Genomic DNA, 14,882 nt, shown 5'->3' on the forward strand with positions numbered 1-14,882 from the left:
CCTGGTTTACCATCTGTAATCAAATAAAAGCAACAACAACAACAGGAGGAGGAGAAGGAGAAGAAGAGGAGGAAGAAGAAGAGGAAGAGGAAGAAGAAGAAGAAGAAGAGGAGGAGGAGGAGGAAAAGGAGGAGGAGGAGGAGAAGAAGAAGAAGAAGAAGAAGAAGAAGAAGAAGAAGTAGTAGTAGTAGTAGTAGTAGTAGTAGTAGTAGTAGTAGTAGTGGTAGTGGTTTGCTTGGAACAAATTTCCAGCAGACGTGGTTGATCAATCCACAGTAACTAAATTTAAACATGCCTGGGATAAACAGATGGACCATGAGGTCTTTTTCTGCCATCAATGTTCTATATTTCAATAATAATAATAATAATAATAATAATAATAACAACAACAACAACAACAACAACAACAACAACAACAGAGTTGGAAGGGACCTTGCAGGTCATCTAGTCCAACCTCCTGGCAAGCAGGAATCCCTACATCTGCCTCTACCTAGGATCAAACTCACAACCTCCTGATTGTGAGGCAAGAGCTCCACCTATACTGGATGATCAGCCCATTGTCAACAGACGTAGCCAGCTGTATTCGCTTTGTGCTTCCACTTACAAAAAGCTGGACGCTGCCAGTATTTTATTTTGTGCAGAACAATCCCTTCCAAATACATGGCCGGCCATGATTTATTTCACACAATGAAAGAAGCAAGAAGGGAAGCGGGGGAAGAATTTGTGTCGGTTGTAATTAAATAATTTGCAAGCAACCACACGGCAAGCATTAATGGCCATAAATTGCAATAACTCAATGGGGCCATTCGTCCGTATGCCGGGGGGACAGTCAACAGAGGCATAGTTCAGGCATGAATTTCCCAGAGCATCTGAACAGCTATTGCTGTGAAAAGAAGACAAGTCTTGATAGATTTGGCACAGAATAATAGAACTGGAAGAAATCCTGTCTGTCTGCCTGCCTGTCTATCTATTATCTATCTGTCTTTCTGTCTGTCTGTCTGTCTGTCTGTCTGTCTATCCTGTCTGTCTGTCTATCTATTATCTATCTGTCTTTCTGTCTGTCCGTCCGTCTGTCTGTCTGTCTGTCTCTCTGTCTGTCTGTCTCTCTGTCTATTATCTATCTATCTATCTATCTGTCTGTCTGTCTGTCTGTCTGTCTGTCTATCTATCTATTATCTATCTATCTATTATCTGTCTGTCTGTCTATCTGTCTGTCTGTCTGTCTGTCTGTCTGTCTATCTATCTTTCTTTCTTTCTTTCTTTCTTTCTTTCTTTCTCTCTATCTTTCTTCCTATTTATTTATCTATCTATCTATCTATCTATCTATCTATCTATCTATCTATCTCTATCATCTATCGTCTGAGCTCCGAGTCTTCGGAGAGAGGCAGCATACAACTCTAATAAATAATAATAAAATAATCATCTATCCACCCTGTTTTCCCCAAAACAAGACATCCTCTGATAATAAGCCCAATCAGGCTTTTGAGTGCATGGCAATAAAGGCAATCATTTATTTCAGGGTTCACAGAGCCTCTATGCAAGCCAAAAATCAGCTGACCGGCATCAGTGCAATAGGTTTGCCATCACTGAACTAGACCAAATGGGCTCTTGCATGAGGGCACATTTGGCCCAAGCTCTTGCGCAGGTGGCCTTTGGACTAATCCAAAAAGTCAGTTCTATGCATGACTGTGAAAAAGTTGTGCTATCTGATACGTTAAAAAAGGATACAGCATTTCGAACATTTGGCTAGAGAAAAGACAACATACAATTCCATCACGATCCTCCTACCCTTCACCCAAACAACTGTCCCACGAACTTATAAAATAACATTATGAACCATTGATAAAAGGGTTAACACATTCAAAATGACAAAATTTAAACTCTAACTCAAGTTTAGAAACTCAAAACGTTCATCCATACTGATAGTAAAGATCTTAAAAGCTGTAGAATAATTGCGTCAACAGAGAAGTTGACATTATTTATGACATCTGATAAATTTATAGATATGAATTTACCTCTTCTTCCCTTCTTCTTCTTTCTTTTATTCTTAATTTTCCCCTCTTCTCTTTCCTTTTTTCCTTCCTTCTCTTTCTCTCTTTTCAGTTTTATTTCCTTTTATATATGTAAGCATGTGTTTTGATTTATAACTGTATACTCTAAATTCATATACATTTGTACCAATATTCGCATATTCCTTTTGTTTTAGAATAGAATAGAATAGAATATGAGCGTGGGTGGCGCAGCAGGTAGAGTGCTGTACTGCAGGCCACTGAAGCTGACTGTAGATCTGAAGGTCAGCGGTTCAAATCTCATCACCGGCACAAGGTTGACTCAGCCTTCCATCCTTCCAAGGTGGGTAAAATGGGCAATATGCTGCCTCTGTTAAAAAGTGTTATTGCTAACATGTTGTAAGCCGCCCTGATTCTAAGGAGAAGGGTGGCATAAAAATTGAATGAATGAATCAATGAATCAATCAATCAATCAATATTGGCCAAGTGTGAATTGGACACACAAGGAATTTGTCTTGGTGCAGATGCTCTCAGTGTACATAAAAGAAAAAAATACATTTGTCAAGAATCATGTGGTACAACACTTAACGATTGTCATAGGGGTCAAATAAGCAATGAAGAAACAATCAATATTAATAAAAATCTTAGGATACAAGCAACAAGTTACAGTCATACAGTCCTAAGTGGGAGGAAAGGACTTAGTAAAAAGTTTGACAGTGTTGAGGGAGTTATTTGTTTAGCATGAATGATGGTGTTTGAGAAAAAACTGTTCTTGTGTCTAGTTGTCTTGGTGTACAGTACTCTTTAGCGACGTTTTGAGGGTAGGAGTTGAAACAGTTTATGCCCAGGATGTGAGGGGTCAGTAAACATTTTCACGGCCCTCTTTTTGACTCGTGCAGTATACAGGTCCTCAATGGAAGGCAGGTTGGCCACAATTGTTTTTTCTGCAGTTCTGATTATCCTCTGAAGTCTGTGTCGGTCTTGTTGGGTTGCAGAACCCAACCAGACAGTTATGTCTGTATCCCCTCCCCTATTTATCTTTATTTATTTATTTATTGGATTTGTATGCCGCCCCTCTCCGTAGACTCGGGGCGGCTAACAACAGTAATAAAAAACAGCATGTAAATCCAATACTAAAACAACTAAAAAACCCTTATTGTAAAACCAAACATACAAACAAACAAACAAACAAACATACCATGCATAAATTGTAAAGGCCTAGGGGGAAAGAATATCTCAGTTCCCCCATGCCTGACGGCAAAGGTGGGTTGAAGCTTACGAAAGGCGAGGAGGGTGGGGGGCAATTCTAACCTCTGGGGGGAGTTGGTTCCAGAGGGCCAGGGCCGCCACAGAGAAGGCTCTTCCCCTGGGCCCCGCCAAATGACATTGTTTAGTTGACGGGACCCGGAGAAGGCCCACTCTGTGGGACCTAACCGGTCGCTGGGATGGTATTTGGTTCCCTCCAGATTAGGAAAAATTTATGAATTCGACCTGTTGGAAGTGCAACAAAGAAATAAGCTCATTCTTTCATGTACGGTGGACATGCTCAAACGTAAAAGAATTCTGGAAAAAACTTCATAAGTGGCTATTGTTTAGTTGACGGGACCCGGAGAAGGCCCACTCTGTGGGACCAAACTGGTCGCTGGGATTCATGCGGCAGAAGGCGGTCCCTGAGATAGTCTGGTCTTTATCTTCAATAAAGATTATATTTTCTATAAAAACAAAACAACAAAACAACAACGATAGAGCCTCTTTGTTTGGTTTGGAGAATCTGTGGCTTCAGTAGGGAGTTTTCGAAAGTCAATTCTGGACCCTCCTGCAGGTGACAATGAACCGGGCTGAGCCTGCACTGAACCAAGTTCGCCCTCCAGCTCTGCAGAGTTTATGGAGTTGACCTCAACCAAGTTTTGGAAAACTCTGAACAGTACTTGACAGGAACATGTGTGCTGAGAAGCGAGAGGAGTGACATAACCAATCAATTGTTATTCCCCAGCAGAAGCCGAGCTCAGCTGAAGTCTGTCAAAGCACATCTTTGTTGGAGTTCAGGAAAGCTGTCAGACTTTTTGCTCTGAAGGAGCTTTTGGGCAAGAGAGCTCCTGCATGTTTATTTATCTTCTCCCCCCCTTCCTTTAATTGCATTTTTATAATATTCCAGATTTGGTTAGAAGCTGCCTGGAGTGCAGGGGGAAACGTAGCATATGTTTTGCAAACAGATGGGAACGTTGCTTCAATAGTATGAAGCCTAACTATACATGTGGGAAATATTGCAAGATTTTGGCAGCCTCTCCCTCGAAATCTCAGGTGGTTTCCTAGAATCGGGGTTGGGAGCAGTAGAGGGATGCTATTGGTACGGTAGAGGATGGCGCACCAGTAGTGCATGGTGTGCTGTTATGCAGCTTTAATTGTCTTGTGTGCGTGCATGCGCCCCAATGCATTTTTTGCGCATGTTCAGAAGCAAAATTTTGTGAGGGGATGCATGCATGAAATTTTAGCAATTTTTAGCAAAAACATTGCCGAAATCTCACATGCACATGAGCGTCCCCGCACAAAATTTCAGAACATTTTTGCTTCCTGCAAATGCATGGGATGTGCATGCACACATGCACACATGCACACATGCACACATGCACACATGCAAGAGGACCAAAGGGAACAGTGTTTTTTTCTGGAAAAAAACTGTTCTTTTGTCTAGTTGTCCTGATGTGCGGTGCTCTATAGCGACGTATTGAGGGTAGGAGTTGAAACAGGTTTTTTTCTGCAGTTCTGATTGTCCTCTGAAGTCTGTCTTGTTGGGTTGCAGAATAGCCAACAGAATTTCTTTCTTTCATTTCTTCCTTCTTCTTTCTTCTTTCTTTCTTTCTTTCTTTCTTTCTTTCCTTCCTTCCTGCCCTCCCTCTTTCTTTCTTTCTTTCTTTCTTTCTTTCTTTCTTGCAAAAACAGCTTCACCCACTCCCTGGAGGCTGGAAATGGCCTGTTTCCCAATTTCTAGTAGGCCCAGTGGGCTCGTGTTTCACCCTCCCCAGGCTCCAAAGTCTTCCCTGGAGCTGGGAGAGAGTAAAAACACACTCCCCCAATCCCCCTGGAGGCTCTCTGGAAGCCAAAAACGCCCTCCCAGAATCTCTGTGTGAGCCAAAAATCAGCTGGCCGGCACACACATGCACATTGGAGCTGAGCTAGAGCAAGACTTGTGTGCCAGCAGATAAGGCTCCTTGTGCCACCTCTGGCAACCATGCCATAGGTTCGCCATCACTGGTCTAAGAGAAAGAACCACAAAATCTAGGATTTAAGGTCTTCTTTTCCAACATATCCCTTTCATCCCTCTGAAGAACCTTAGTTCCACTACTGAGCTGCAACTCAGCAGTAGATATCTCAAGACCTAAAATGGTCACTTCACATCAAAAACATCATCAAAAAAGCACAAAAACATCATCAAAAAAGCACATTTTTCTGCGCCAGCTCAGGAAGCTCAAACTGCCCAAGGAGCTGCTGATACAGTTCTACAGAGGAATCATTGAGTCTGTCATCTGTCTGGTTTGGTGCTGCAACTGAGCAAGACCTACACGGACTACAGAGGATAATCAGAACTGCAGAAAAAGCAATTGCTGCCAACCTGCCTTCCCTTGAAGACCTGTATACTGCACAAGTCAAAAAGAGGGCGGGGAAAATATTTACTGACCCGTCGCATCTTGGACACAAACTGTTTCAACTCCTACCCTCAAAACGTCGCTACAGAGCACTGCACACCAAGACAACTAGACACAAGAACAGTTTTTTCCCGAACGCCATCACTCTACTAAACAAATAATTCCCTCAACACTGTTAGACTTTTTACTAAATCTGCACTTCTATTTCTACTAGTTTTTCTCATCATTCCTATCCTTTTCCTCCCACTTAGGACTGTATGACTGTAACTATTGCTTGAATCCTAAGATTTTTATTAATATTGTTTCTTCGTTGCTTATTTGACTCCTATGACAATCATTAAGTGTTGTGCCACATGATTCTTGACAAATGTACCTTTTTCTTTTATGTATGCTGAGAGCATATGCACCAAGACAAATTCCTTGGGTGTCCAATCACACTTGGCCAATAAAATTCTTTTCTATTCTAGATGTGAAGATTGTAAATGGAAAAACTACCCCTTGTATTATTCTACATTCCTTGCTGAAAGAAGCAAATGGTTTTAAAAAACAGAAGCAACCTATCCACATCAAGGAAAGAGATGGTGAAGATTATTGTAATAGATTCTGATTACAAATTGGCAGTACAACGAGAAGCCTCCACCCTATCTCATTTTCCAGTTTATGCTTTCTCTATGACATGCATTGGCTAACAGGTCATGAATCCTCAATTAGGAGTTTGGTTAATTTAACAAATGGAATTCCAGTGCGATGCAAAGCCGTGGGCCACCTCTTAATCACTCGGCTGAGTGACAGACAAGACAATCCATCTCACACCCTCCTTTCCCCTTTAGCCCTTGCTTGCTAGCAATTTATTGACACAAGTCAATACCCCCCAAAGTAGAGGCTTTTGCCAGGGTTCAGCTTATCTAGCCAGCCAGCCATTCATCCCCTTTTTAAAAAATCCTCACAAATCTGTGAGTGATGTATTTTCATAACAAACAAGCCAGCAAGCAAAAAGAAAAAAAGATTTTCATCAAAGCTGAGCTGTTCTCTTCAACTCGCAAGAAAAGATTTGATTTGCTTTTTATTTTCGCATGCATTTGGCTTTTCCATGGTGCTGATGAAAGCAGTGGAGGTGATAAATCATTTTAAACATCCAGTCAAAACACGGAAGATGGGAAAAATTGAAATATCAAAGTGGGAAGGATCCTGGAATCCATTAAAACCCACTTTCCACAGGGCCAAATGAAGTTGTGTCCAAATATCCATTAAGATGGGCTTCTGATTATAGGTCTCTGGATACAATATCCTTCTATCTTGGAGTCCTTTCCTCCCCCATACATCTGGCCCAGTAGTGGGTTTCTCTTACCTATGCTACTGGTTTGGGAATGTGTTGTGGTTCAGCCTGAGGCAGATCAAAGGCCAGCTGCGTCTCTGCTGGCTCCATGCCCGGAGGAGGCTGACAGCGAAGAGGAGGGGGCTGAGCAGTCGGACGGGGGAGGGTCCAGTCAGGAATGTGACGAGGAAGAACAGCATGGGAGCCCCGGGGAGGGGCTTTCCCCAGCCAGTAGCTTGGAGTCATTAGGTGACGAGGCACAAGCTGTCATTGACATGCGACAGAGACGTTTAGATCAAAGGAAGGAACAATTGAGGAAATATTATCAGCATTGAATAAGGAACACCAGGGCTTGGGTGTGGTCCTCATTAGCAGGGAAGGGTTTATAAGGCAGGCAAGCTATTGAAGCCATGTGGAGTGTTATCAGTTTGAAGTTCCTGTAACCTGGGCCCTATCTAAGGAAATGAAATTCAATGTAGAGAAAGGTAGGGTCTCCTGCTCGAAGAGGTGATTGGACTAGATGACCTACATAGTCCCTTCCAACTCTGTTAAACATGATGACCCACTTTGCAAGACCTAAGGGGATAGCTAGGCTTCCTACAACACCCCAAACTACACAGCACTTACCATATTTTCCGGAGTATAAGACACACTTTTTTCCTCCCTATAAAGGCTGAAAATTTGGGTGTGCCTTATACTCTGAATGTAACTTTTTTTCAAAGCTTTTTTTTTAGCCCTAACTAGGAGTTAATCAGATAAACTGCCATGAAGCTAAAACACCGGGTTGAACTTTTATCTGTAGCACTAATTACAGCAACCCCACCCAACCACAGGTGGCCTCATTTTCTCTTGTAATAATCCTTCAGTTGTTGTCTCCTATGCATCACTCTATGCATGTGTGGATGTGTCATTAATTCTTGTTCAGAATCCAAGGATGATACAGATGATTGATCTCCTCCTGGGCTGTCTGCCAAACTCCCCTCTTCCCTGTCACTAAGCCTTCCTTGGTCAGAGGAGGCTTTATCGTCAGATTCCATCGGGAGCAAAACAGGCCTGCGGCATGTTGATGTCTCCCCCACATCCACCTGCACATTCCTTGGGGCAGGAGCTGGGCCAGAGCTAACCACAACAGTAACCTAGTGTGCAAATCCAGCTACCTTCATAGATAGTCTAGGATTCTCCCTTTAAACTTGACCCCATTCTGGAATTATGAAGGACTGGAATCCATCACCACCCCTTCGTAGTCACCGCAAGATGTTCTTGTAGGCATTTGTTTTCCATCCTTCTGCTTCTATGCCCTGTGCATTTGCTCTTTCCCCTCCCGTCTTCAGACCAGGAATTAAATTCCAACCACAAAAATGCTTACTGTTAGTCTTGAGCCTGGCCGGCTCACTGTTTCGGCTGCCAGCCTGATTGATCGCCTTGACGAGGAAGATGTATCGTGTGCCGCTCTGCAACCCATGCACCGTGTAATGGTTCTGCTTGATGTTGGGGACAATCATCCAGCTGTCCATTGAATTGTAGAGACCTGGAAAATAAAGGAGCTGCTTAGAACACAGCTGTCCTTAAAAAAAAAAAAAGTTGCTTCTAGAGCCACACAACAACCTGTATGTGCCAAGGGATCCCTACTGATGAACAATATTAAAATGCGCAGAAATGAATAGAATAACACTTGCAATTAAGGAGAAAGAACAAACTGAATATTATATGACAGTGACGGCAAACCTTTTTTTCCTTGGGTGCTGAAAGAGCGTGCACATATACTATCGCGCATGCGTGAGTGCCCACACCCATAATTCAATGTCTGGGGAGGGCAAAAACAGCCTCCCCTGTCCCCCAGAGGCTGGAAACGGCCTGTTTCCCAACTTCTGGTGGGCCCAGTAGGCTTATATTTTGCCCTCCCCAGGCTCCAGAGGCTTCCCTGGAGCTGGGGGAGGGTAAAATGCCCTCCCTCACCCGCCAGAGGCTCTCTGGAAGCCAAAAATGCCCTCTCAGAACCTCCGTGCAAACCAAAAATCACCTGGCCAGCACAAAAATGCATGCTGAAGCTGAGTTAGGGCAACGACTCACGTGCCAGCAAATATGGCTCCTCTTCCCACCTATGGAACCCGTGCCATAGGTTTGCCATCACTGTTATATGACATGGGAAATATTTTATCAATAGCTTGAGAATAAAAATGGCTTTTTATTAAGGTTTTTTAAAGTGACTTTTAATTATTAGATTTGTTTTGCATCGTTTTTATTATTGTTGTGAGCCGCCCCGAGTCTACGGAGAGGGGCGGCATACAAATCTAATAAATAAATAAGATGAAAATAAAAGGAAACCAGCGAAGAGTAGATGTAAACAATATGATTATTGTTATTATTATGACAATTAGGATTATTTTGTTTCAACTCCTAGACTCAAAATGACACTACACTGCACACCAGAGAGAGAGAGAGAAAGGATAAATGGAGGGATGGATGGATATGGGTGGATGGAGAGAGATAGGATACATGGAGAGAAAGAGGGAAGGAGGGAGGGAGAGAGAGAGGTGTGCAAATTAAATACAGGAGGATAGTTTCTTTTTAAAATCTGCTCTGGCTTTCTCTCTAGCAATTTTAGCACAGGGCACTCAAAGGTCACAAGCTGGCCTTGGGCTTCAAAGAAAAAAATATGTCACACCTCTCCTTTCTGATCTTACTATGGCCGGAAATCAGCCCAGAGATAACAAAGCCAGTAAGAGATAAGATGGGCGAACTAAGTGCAGGAAGTGGATTATCTGGCTTACTTTACAAACCCTGTTCACTGGATAGCTTTAATACTAGAAGCGGGAGATAACATCTTTTACAAATCACCAAAGTCTAATTTTACACCTCCTTCCTTCTAATCCCAAACAGTAAACCGTTTAGAGAATGTGATCTTCTAGGGCAGTGGTCCCCAACGTTTTTTCCACCAGGGACCAGTTTCAGCAAGACAATTTTTCTATGGCCCAGAGGCGGAAAGGGGCGTGGTTGGGGGCGGGATTAAGCATGGGGGTGCTGGTCCTCCCCGCCCCTCTTTCCCGCCATCGTCCTGTGGCCGGCAGAACCTGCCTCCCAAGCCCTCTTGCCCAGCGGGAGCTAAGCGCTGGAGAGAGGGGGTCAGGCTGGCCCTCCTGCCTCCCCCCAGCCAAAAACTCAAAAGCGCCCCGCGGCAGAAGCCAAAAGAGGCTTGAGCCTCTCGGTCCTTCCCGCCCCTCTGTCCCATCCATCGTCCTGTGGCCGGCAGAACCTGCCTCCCGAGGCCTCTTGCCCAGCAGGAGGCGAAGCGCTGGAGGGAGGGGGTGGCGGCATGAGGGCCGGCAGCTGCTGACTCCACGGACCGGTGCAACATGCCCCGCGGCCCGGTACTGGTCCGCGGCCCGGTGGTTGGGGACCCCTGTTCTAGGGTGTCTAAAGGAAAATAAACATTGCCTATGCAAAAACAGGTTTAAACTGTTAATTCCCAATTTACAAATTATAGCTTTTATTGTGTGTGTGGTGTGAACATGTGCCTCTAAATACATGCACAAATATTCACCAGCCTGAACCATTTTGGTGGCACTTCCATCGACACCTCACCTATCTTCTTGATTTATGGAACAGAACGGAACAGAATGGAACACAGAACAGAACAGAACAGAATGAACAAAACAGAATAACAGAGTTGAAAGGAAATCTTGGAGGTCTAGTCCAACCCCCTGCTCAGGCAGGAAACTTTATACTATTCATAGAAATGGTTGTCCAATCTCTTCTTAAAACCTTCCAGTGTTGGAGAATTCCCAACTTCTGGAGGCAAGTTGTTCCACTGATTAATTGTCAGGAAATTTCTCCTTAGTTCTAGGTCACTTCTCTCCTTGATTAGTTTCCATCCATCGTTTCTTGTCATACTACCTCCTCGAGCAGCACAGGCAGAGCTGTTAAAACGCAGCTGGGAGGCAGGTACGTGAGCAACAAGCCCATCTGAACCCCTAAGTCCAACTTCACAGCCCGCAATCTCTGGAGCAATGAGTCTGCTTAGGTAAAGGCTCTCCCTAGCTATAATAACTCCTCCTCCCCCCCCCCTTCCCTGGGGTCGAGGCTGGTGCCATATTTGAAACCCAGCTGGGCAAATTTCAGAGAGAGGACCTCCTCCCTCTGGTCCCAGCCAGGTTTCAGTCACACATGTCAGGTCGGCCTCCTCCTCCAGGATCAAATCCCGGATGAGGAGTGCTTTATTTACCACCGACCTGGCATTGAGCAGCAGCAGTTTGAGCCCAGGGCAAGAATTACACCCTGGGTTGAGATCACGGAGCCAGAACAAGGGATAGCTATTAAGCAGCGATCTCTCCTTCCCCTGGAATGGCTAGCTCCGTGGCTCCCGCCATATCTGTCTCTCCCCAGCAGCACCAGGATATTCTGACCCTCTGCCACCCCCAAGATAGGTGCCTCCTCCCCTCCTGCCTCTTTAACGTCAGGTGGGCCAAGTATGTCATTCATATCATTCCCATTCACCTCATCCATACCATAATCCCACCCACCCCACCCATACCAATCATTCATTCCATACATATTATTACACCCGCCCCAGTTATCCATCAATTTAAAAAAACCCAATAATTTAATTAAAATATAGAATTAAAAATACAAATTAATACTAATTAATTACTAATAAATATCAATTATTCTAAAATTAGTACTAAAAATCTAAGAATTAATTATTATTTTTTTAAAAAAGAAGAATTGAGAATTTGGTAATTGGTACTGTATGGTATTTTATTGAAATTTGAAGGTATGTAAATTTGCATTTTTGTAAGGTGTGGAGAAAAAAATAAAAATAAATAACACACACACACCCCAAAAAAAAAATTATACCCCAATTTGAGCAAACTCCAGGAAAGTTTGGAAGCCTTTTTTGTAATGTATCTGGAGGAGAGCAAGGGAAGAGGCCAATCAATCCCTCTTCAGTGATTAACTCAGAGGGTGGCATCCATTTCTCTCCTATTTCCACCCTGCAATGCAGAGAATGGCAAAATGAGGACAGGACGGCTGTCTGCTGCAGCATGCCTTTTTGAGTAGGCAATTGAGCCACTTCCACATGACCTGCCTCCGTAGAATTCTGAGGATCCGGTGGCAAGATAAGGTGCCACCACTAGGAAGTCCACTCCAGAACAGGCCTGCCATTGATTCCCACCCTGCTGATGAAAGCCCAGACATGCTAGGCAGGCCATGTTGCTAGGATGCCAGACCATTGCATCCCTAAACAGCCCCTCTACGGTGAGCTGTCTCAAGGAAGGTGATCGCACGGGGTACAAAAGAAGCGATGCAAAGACACTTTGAAAGCCTCCTTCAAGTCTCTCGAGTTCGACATCACCTCCTGGGAAACCCTGGCACAAGATCGACATCGTGTACTTCAGAAGAGAAGGATTTAGAGGTAGTGATTTCTGACAGCCTCCAAATGGGTGAACAGGGCGGTCCGGCAGTAAGGAAAGCAAGAAGAATGCTTGGCTGCATAGCTAGAGGTATAACAAGCAGGAAGAGGGAGATTGTGATCCCGCTGTATAGAGCGCTGGTGAGACCCCATTTGGAATACTGTGTTCAGTTCTGGAGAGCTCACCTACAAAAAAATACTGATGAAATTGAATAGGTTCAAAGACAGGCTACAAAAATGGTGGAAGGTCTTCAGCATAAAACGTATCAGGAAAGACTTCATGAACTCAATCTGTATAGTCTGGAGGACAGAAGGAAAAGGGGGGGACATGTTTGAAACATTTAAATATGTTAAAGGGTTAAATAAGGTTCAGGAGGGAAGTGTTTTTAATAGGAAAGTGAACACAAGAACAAGGGGCCACAATCTGAGGTTAGTTGGGGTAGGCAACGTGAGAAAATATTATTTGACTGAATATTATTTGACTGGTTACAGTTTCGGAGGCTCGTGTTTGTAAGTGAAAATGGTTCTTGAGAAGAGGCAAAAAAAATCTTGAACACCCGGTTCTTAGCTAGAAAAGTTCGTAAGTAGAGGCGTTCTTAGGTAGAGGTATCACTGTACATCAAAAAACATAGCGATATAGGACAGGACTGGGTGGCTGCCACCTGCAGGTCACAACTACCAGTTCGTTCAAACTAGCTGAATCCCACCCCTGCCTATGATTTAGTTGTGCCGGACATCCTTCAAAAAGTAAAGGAGTTCTACAAAAAACCTCAGATACAGTGGTACCTTGGTTCTCGAACGCCTTGGTTTTCGTACATTTCGGATACCGAACAAAATTTTCTGCAAAAATTTGCTTCGGTATCCGAACAAAAATTCGGATACTGAACAGAAAAATTTGTTTATTATCCGAAATGTGCGACTAGGGCAACTTTGCAAAGCAGCTGCCACAAGATCGGAGGGGACGGGGTGAGAGGGGATGGGAGTCGGAATCTGACATGCCCCTCCTGGCCGCCCTCTTAACAGCCTCCCAGTCTCTACTGTCTAGCTCCAAGCTGCAGGAAGGCTCCGGCGGCTTCCCTTCATCACGTGACGTTCCCGGCATTGCTGCTCCTCGAAGGGAAGCTGCCGCCATCGCCGCCGGGAAGGAAAAAGTTGGTGCAGCTGCCTAGAGGTAACAAACCGAACCGCTGAGGAAAGGAGCCCCCAAAGCTGCCGGTATTGCAGCCAGCCCCACCCTTCCTGCAGCTTGGAGCGGTTAGACAGTAGAGACTGGGAGGCTGTTAAGAGGGCAGCCAGGAGGGGTGTATCTGATTCCGACTCCCATTCCCTCTCACCCCGTCCCCTCAGATCTTTATCCCATAGGAAATAGAGGAAATACTGTAGATTTAATTGGTTCCCAGCAAATCGATGGGCTGGGAATCAATTAAATCCATTTCCATTATTTCCTATGGGATAAATTAATTCGGTTCTCGACCAAATCGGTTCTCGACCACACTTCCAGAAAGAATTGTGGTCGAGAACCGAGGTACCACTGTACTTGCTTCTTCTTCTTATCCCTCCTTTTTCTTGTAGCTTCCTGCTGTCTGCTTGGAGACCCAGCCTCTGCAATCTTGCTGGCTGTTTCTTCCAACCTTTCCACTAGCTCAGCTTCTATTAAGGCTTCCAGAGAAGAAACATAGAAACATAGAAGACTGACGGAAGAAAAAGACCTCATGGTCCATCTAGTCTGCCCTTATACTATTTCCTGTATTTTATCTTAGGATGAATCTATGTTTATCCCAGGCATGTTTAAATTCAGTTGCTGTGGATTTGTCAACCACATCTGCTGGAAGTTTGTTCCAAGGATCTACTACTCTTTCAGTAAAATAATATTTTCTCATGTTGCTTTTGATCTTTCCCCCAACTAACTTCAGATTGTGTCCCCTTGTTCTTGTGTTCACTTTCCTATTAAAAACACTTCCCTCCTGGACCTTATTTAACCCTTTAATATATTTAAATGTTTCGATCATGTCCCCCCTTTTCCTTCTGTCCTCCAGACTATACAGATGGAGTTCATTAAGTCTTTCCTGATACGTTTTATGCTTAAGACCTTCCACCATTCTTGTAGCCCGTCTTTGGACCTGTTCAATTTTGTCAATATCTTTTTGTAGGTGAGGTCTCCAGAACTAAACACAGTACTCCAAATGTGGTCTCACCAGCGCGCTATATAAGGGGATCACAATCTCCCTCTTCCTGCTTGTTATACCTCTAGCTATGCAGCCAAGCATTCTACTTGCTTTTCCTACCGCCCGACCACACTGCTCACCCATTTTGAGACTGTCAGAAATCGCTAGCCCTAAATCCTTTTCTTCTGAAGTTTTTGCTAACACAGAACTGCCAATGCAATACTCAGATTGAGGATTCCTTTTCCCCAAGTGCATTATTTTACACTTGGAAACATTAAACTGCAGTTTCCATTGCTTTGACCATTTATCTAGTAAAGCTAAATCATTTACCATATTACA

The 14,882-nt window shown here is 43.9% G+C and overlaps 1 protein-coding gene across 1 annotated transcript in view; it reads right to left on the bottom strand.

Annotated features, from left to right (window-relative positions):
• Positions 1-14,882, bottom strand: part of MID2 (midline 2) — a 258,997-nt gene that overhangs the window by 17,971 nt on the left and 226,144 nt on the right. Inside the window, exon 8 of the mRNA XM_070759822.1 lies at positions 8,335-8,496. Coding sequence (XP_070615923.1) covers positions 8,335-8,496 — 162 coding nt within the window. The remainder of the gene's footprint in view (positions 1-8,334; positions 8,497-14,882) is intronic.

Source organism: Erythrolamprus reginae, chromosome 8 (genome assembly GCF_031021105.1).
Source record: "Erythrolamprus reginae isolate rEryReg1 chromosome 8, rEryReg1.hap1, whole genome shotgun sequence".
Taxonomy (NCBI): Eukaryota; Metazoa; Chordata; class Lepidosauria; order Squamata; family Dipsadidae; genus Erythrolamprus; species Erythrolamprus reginae.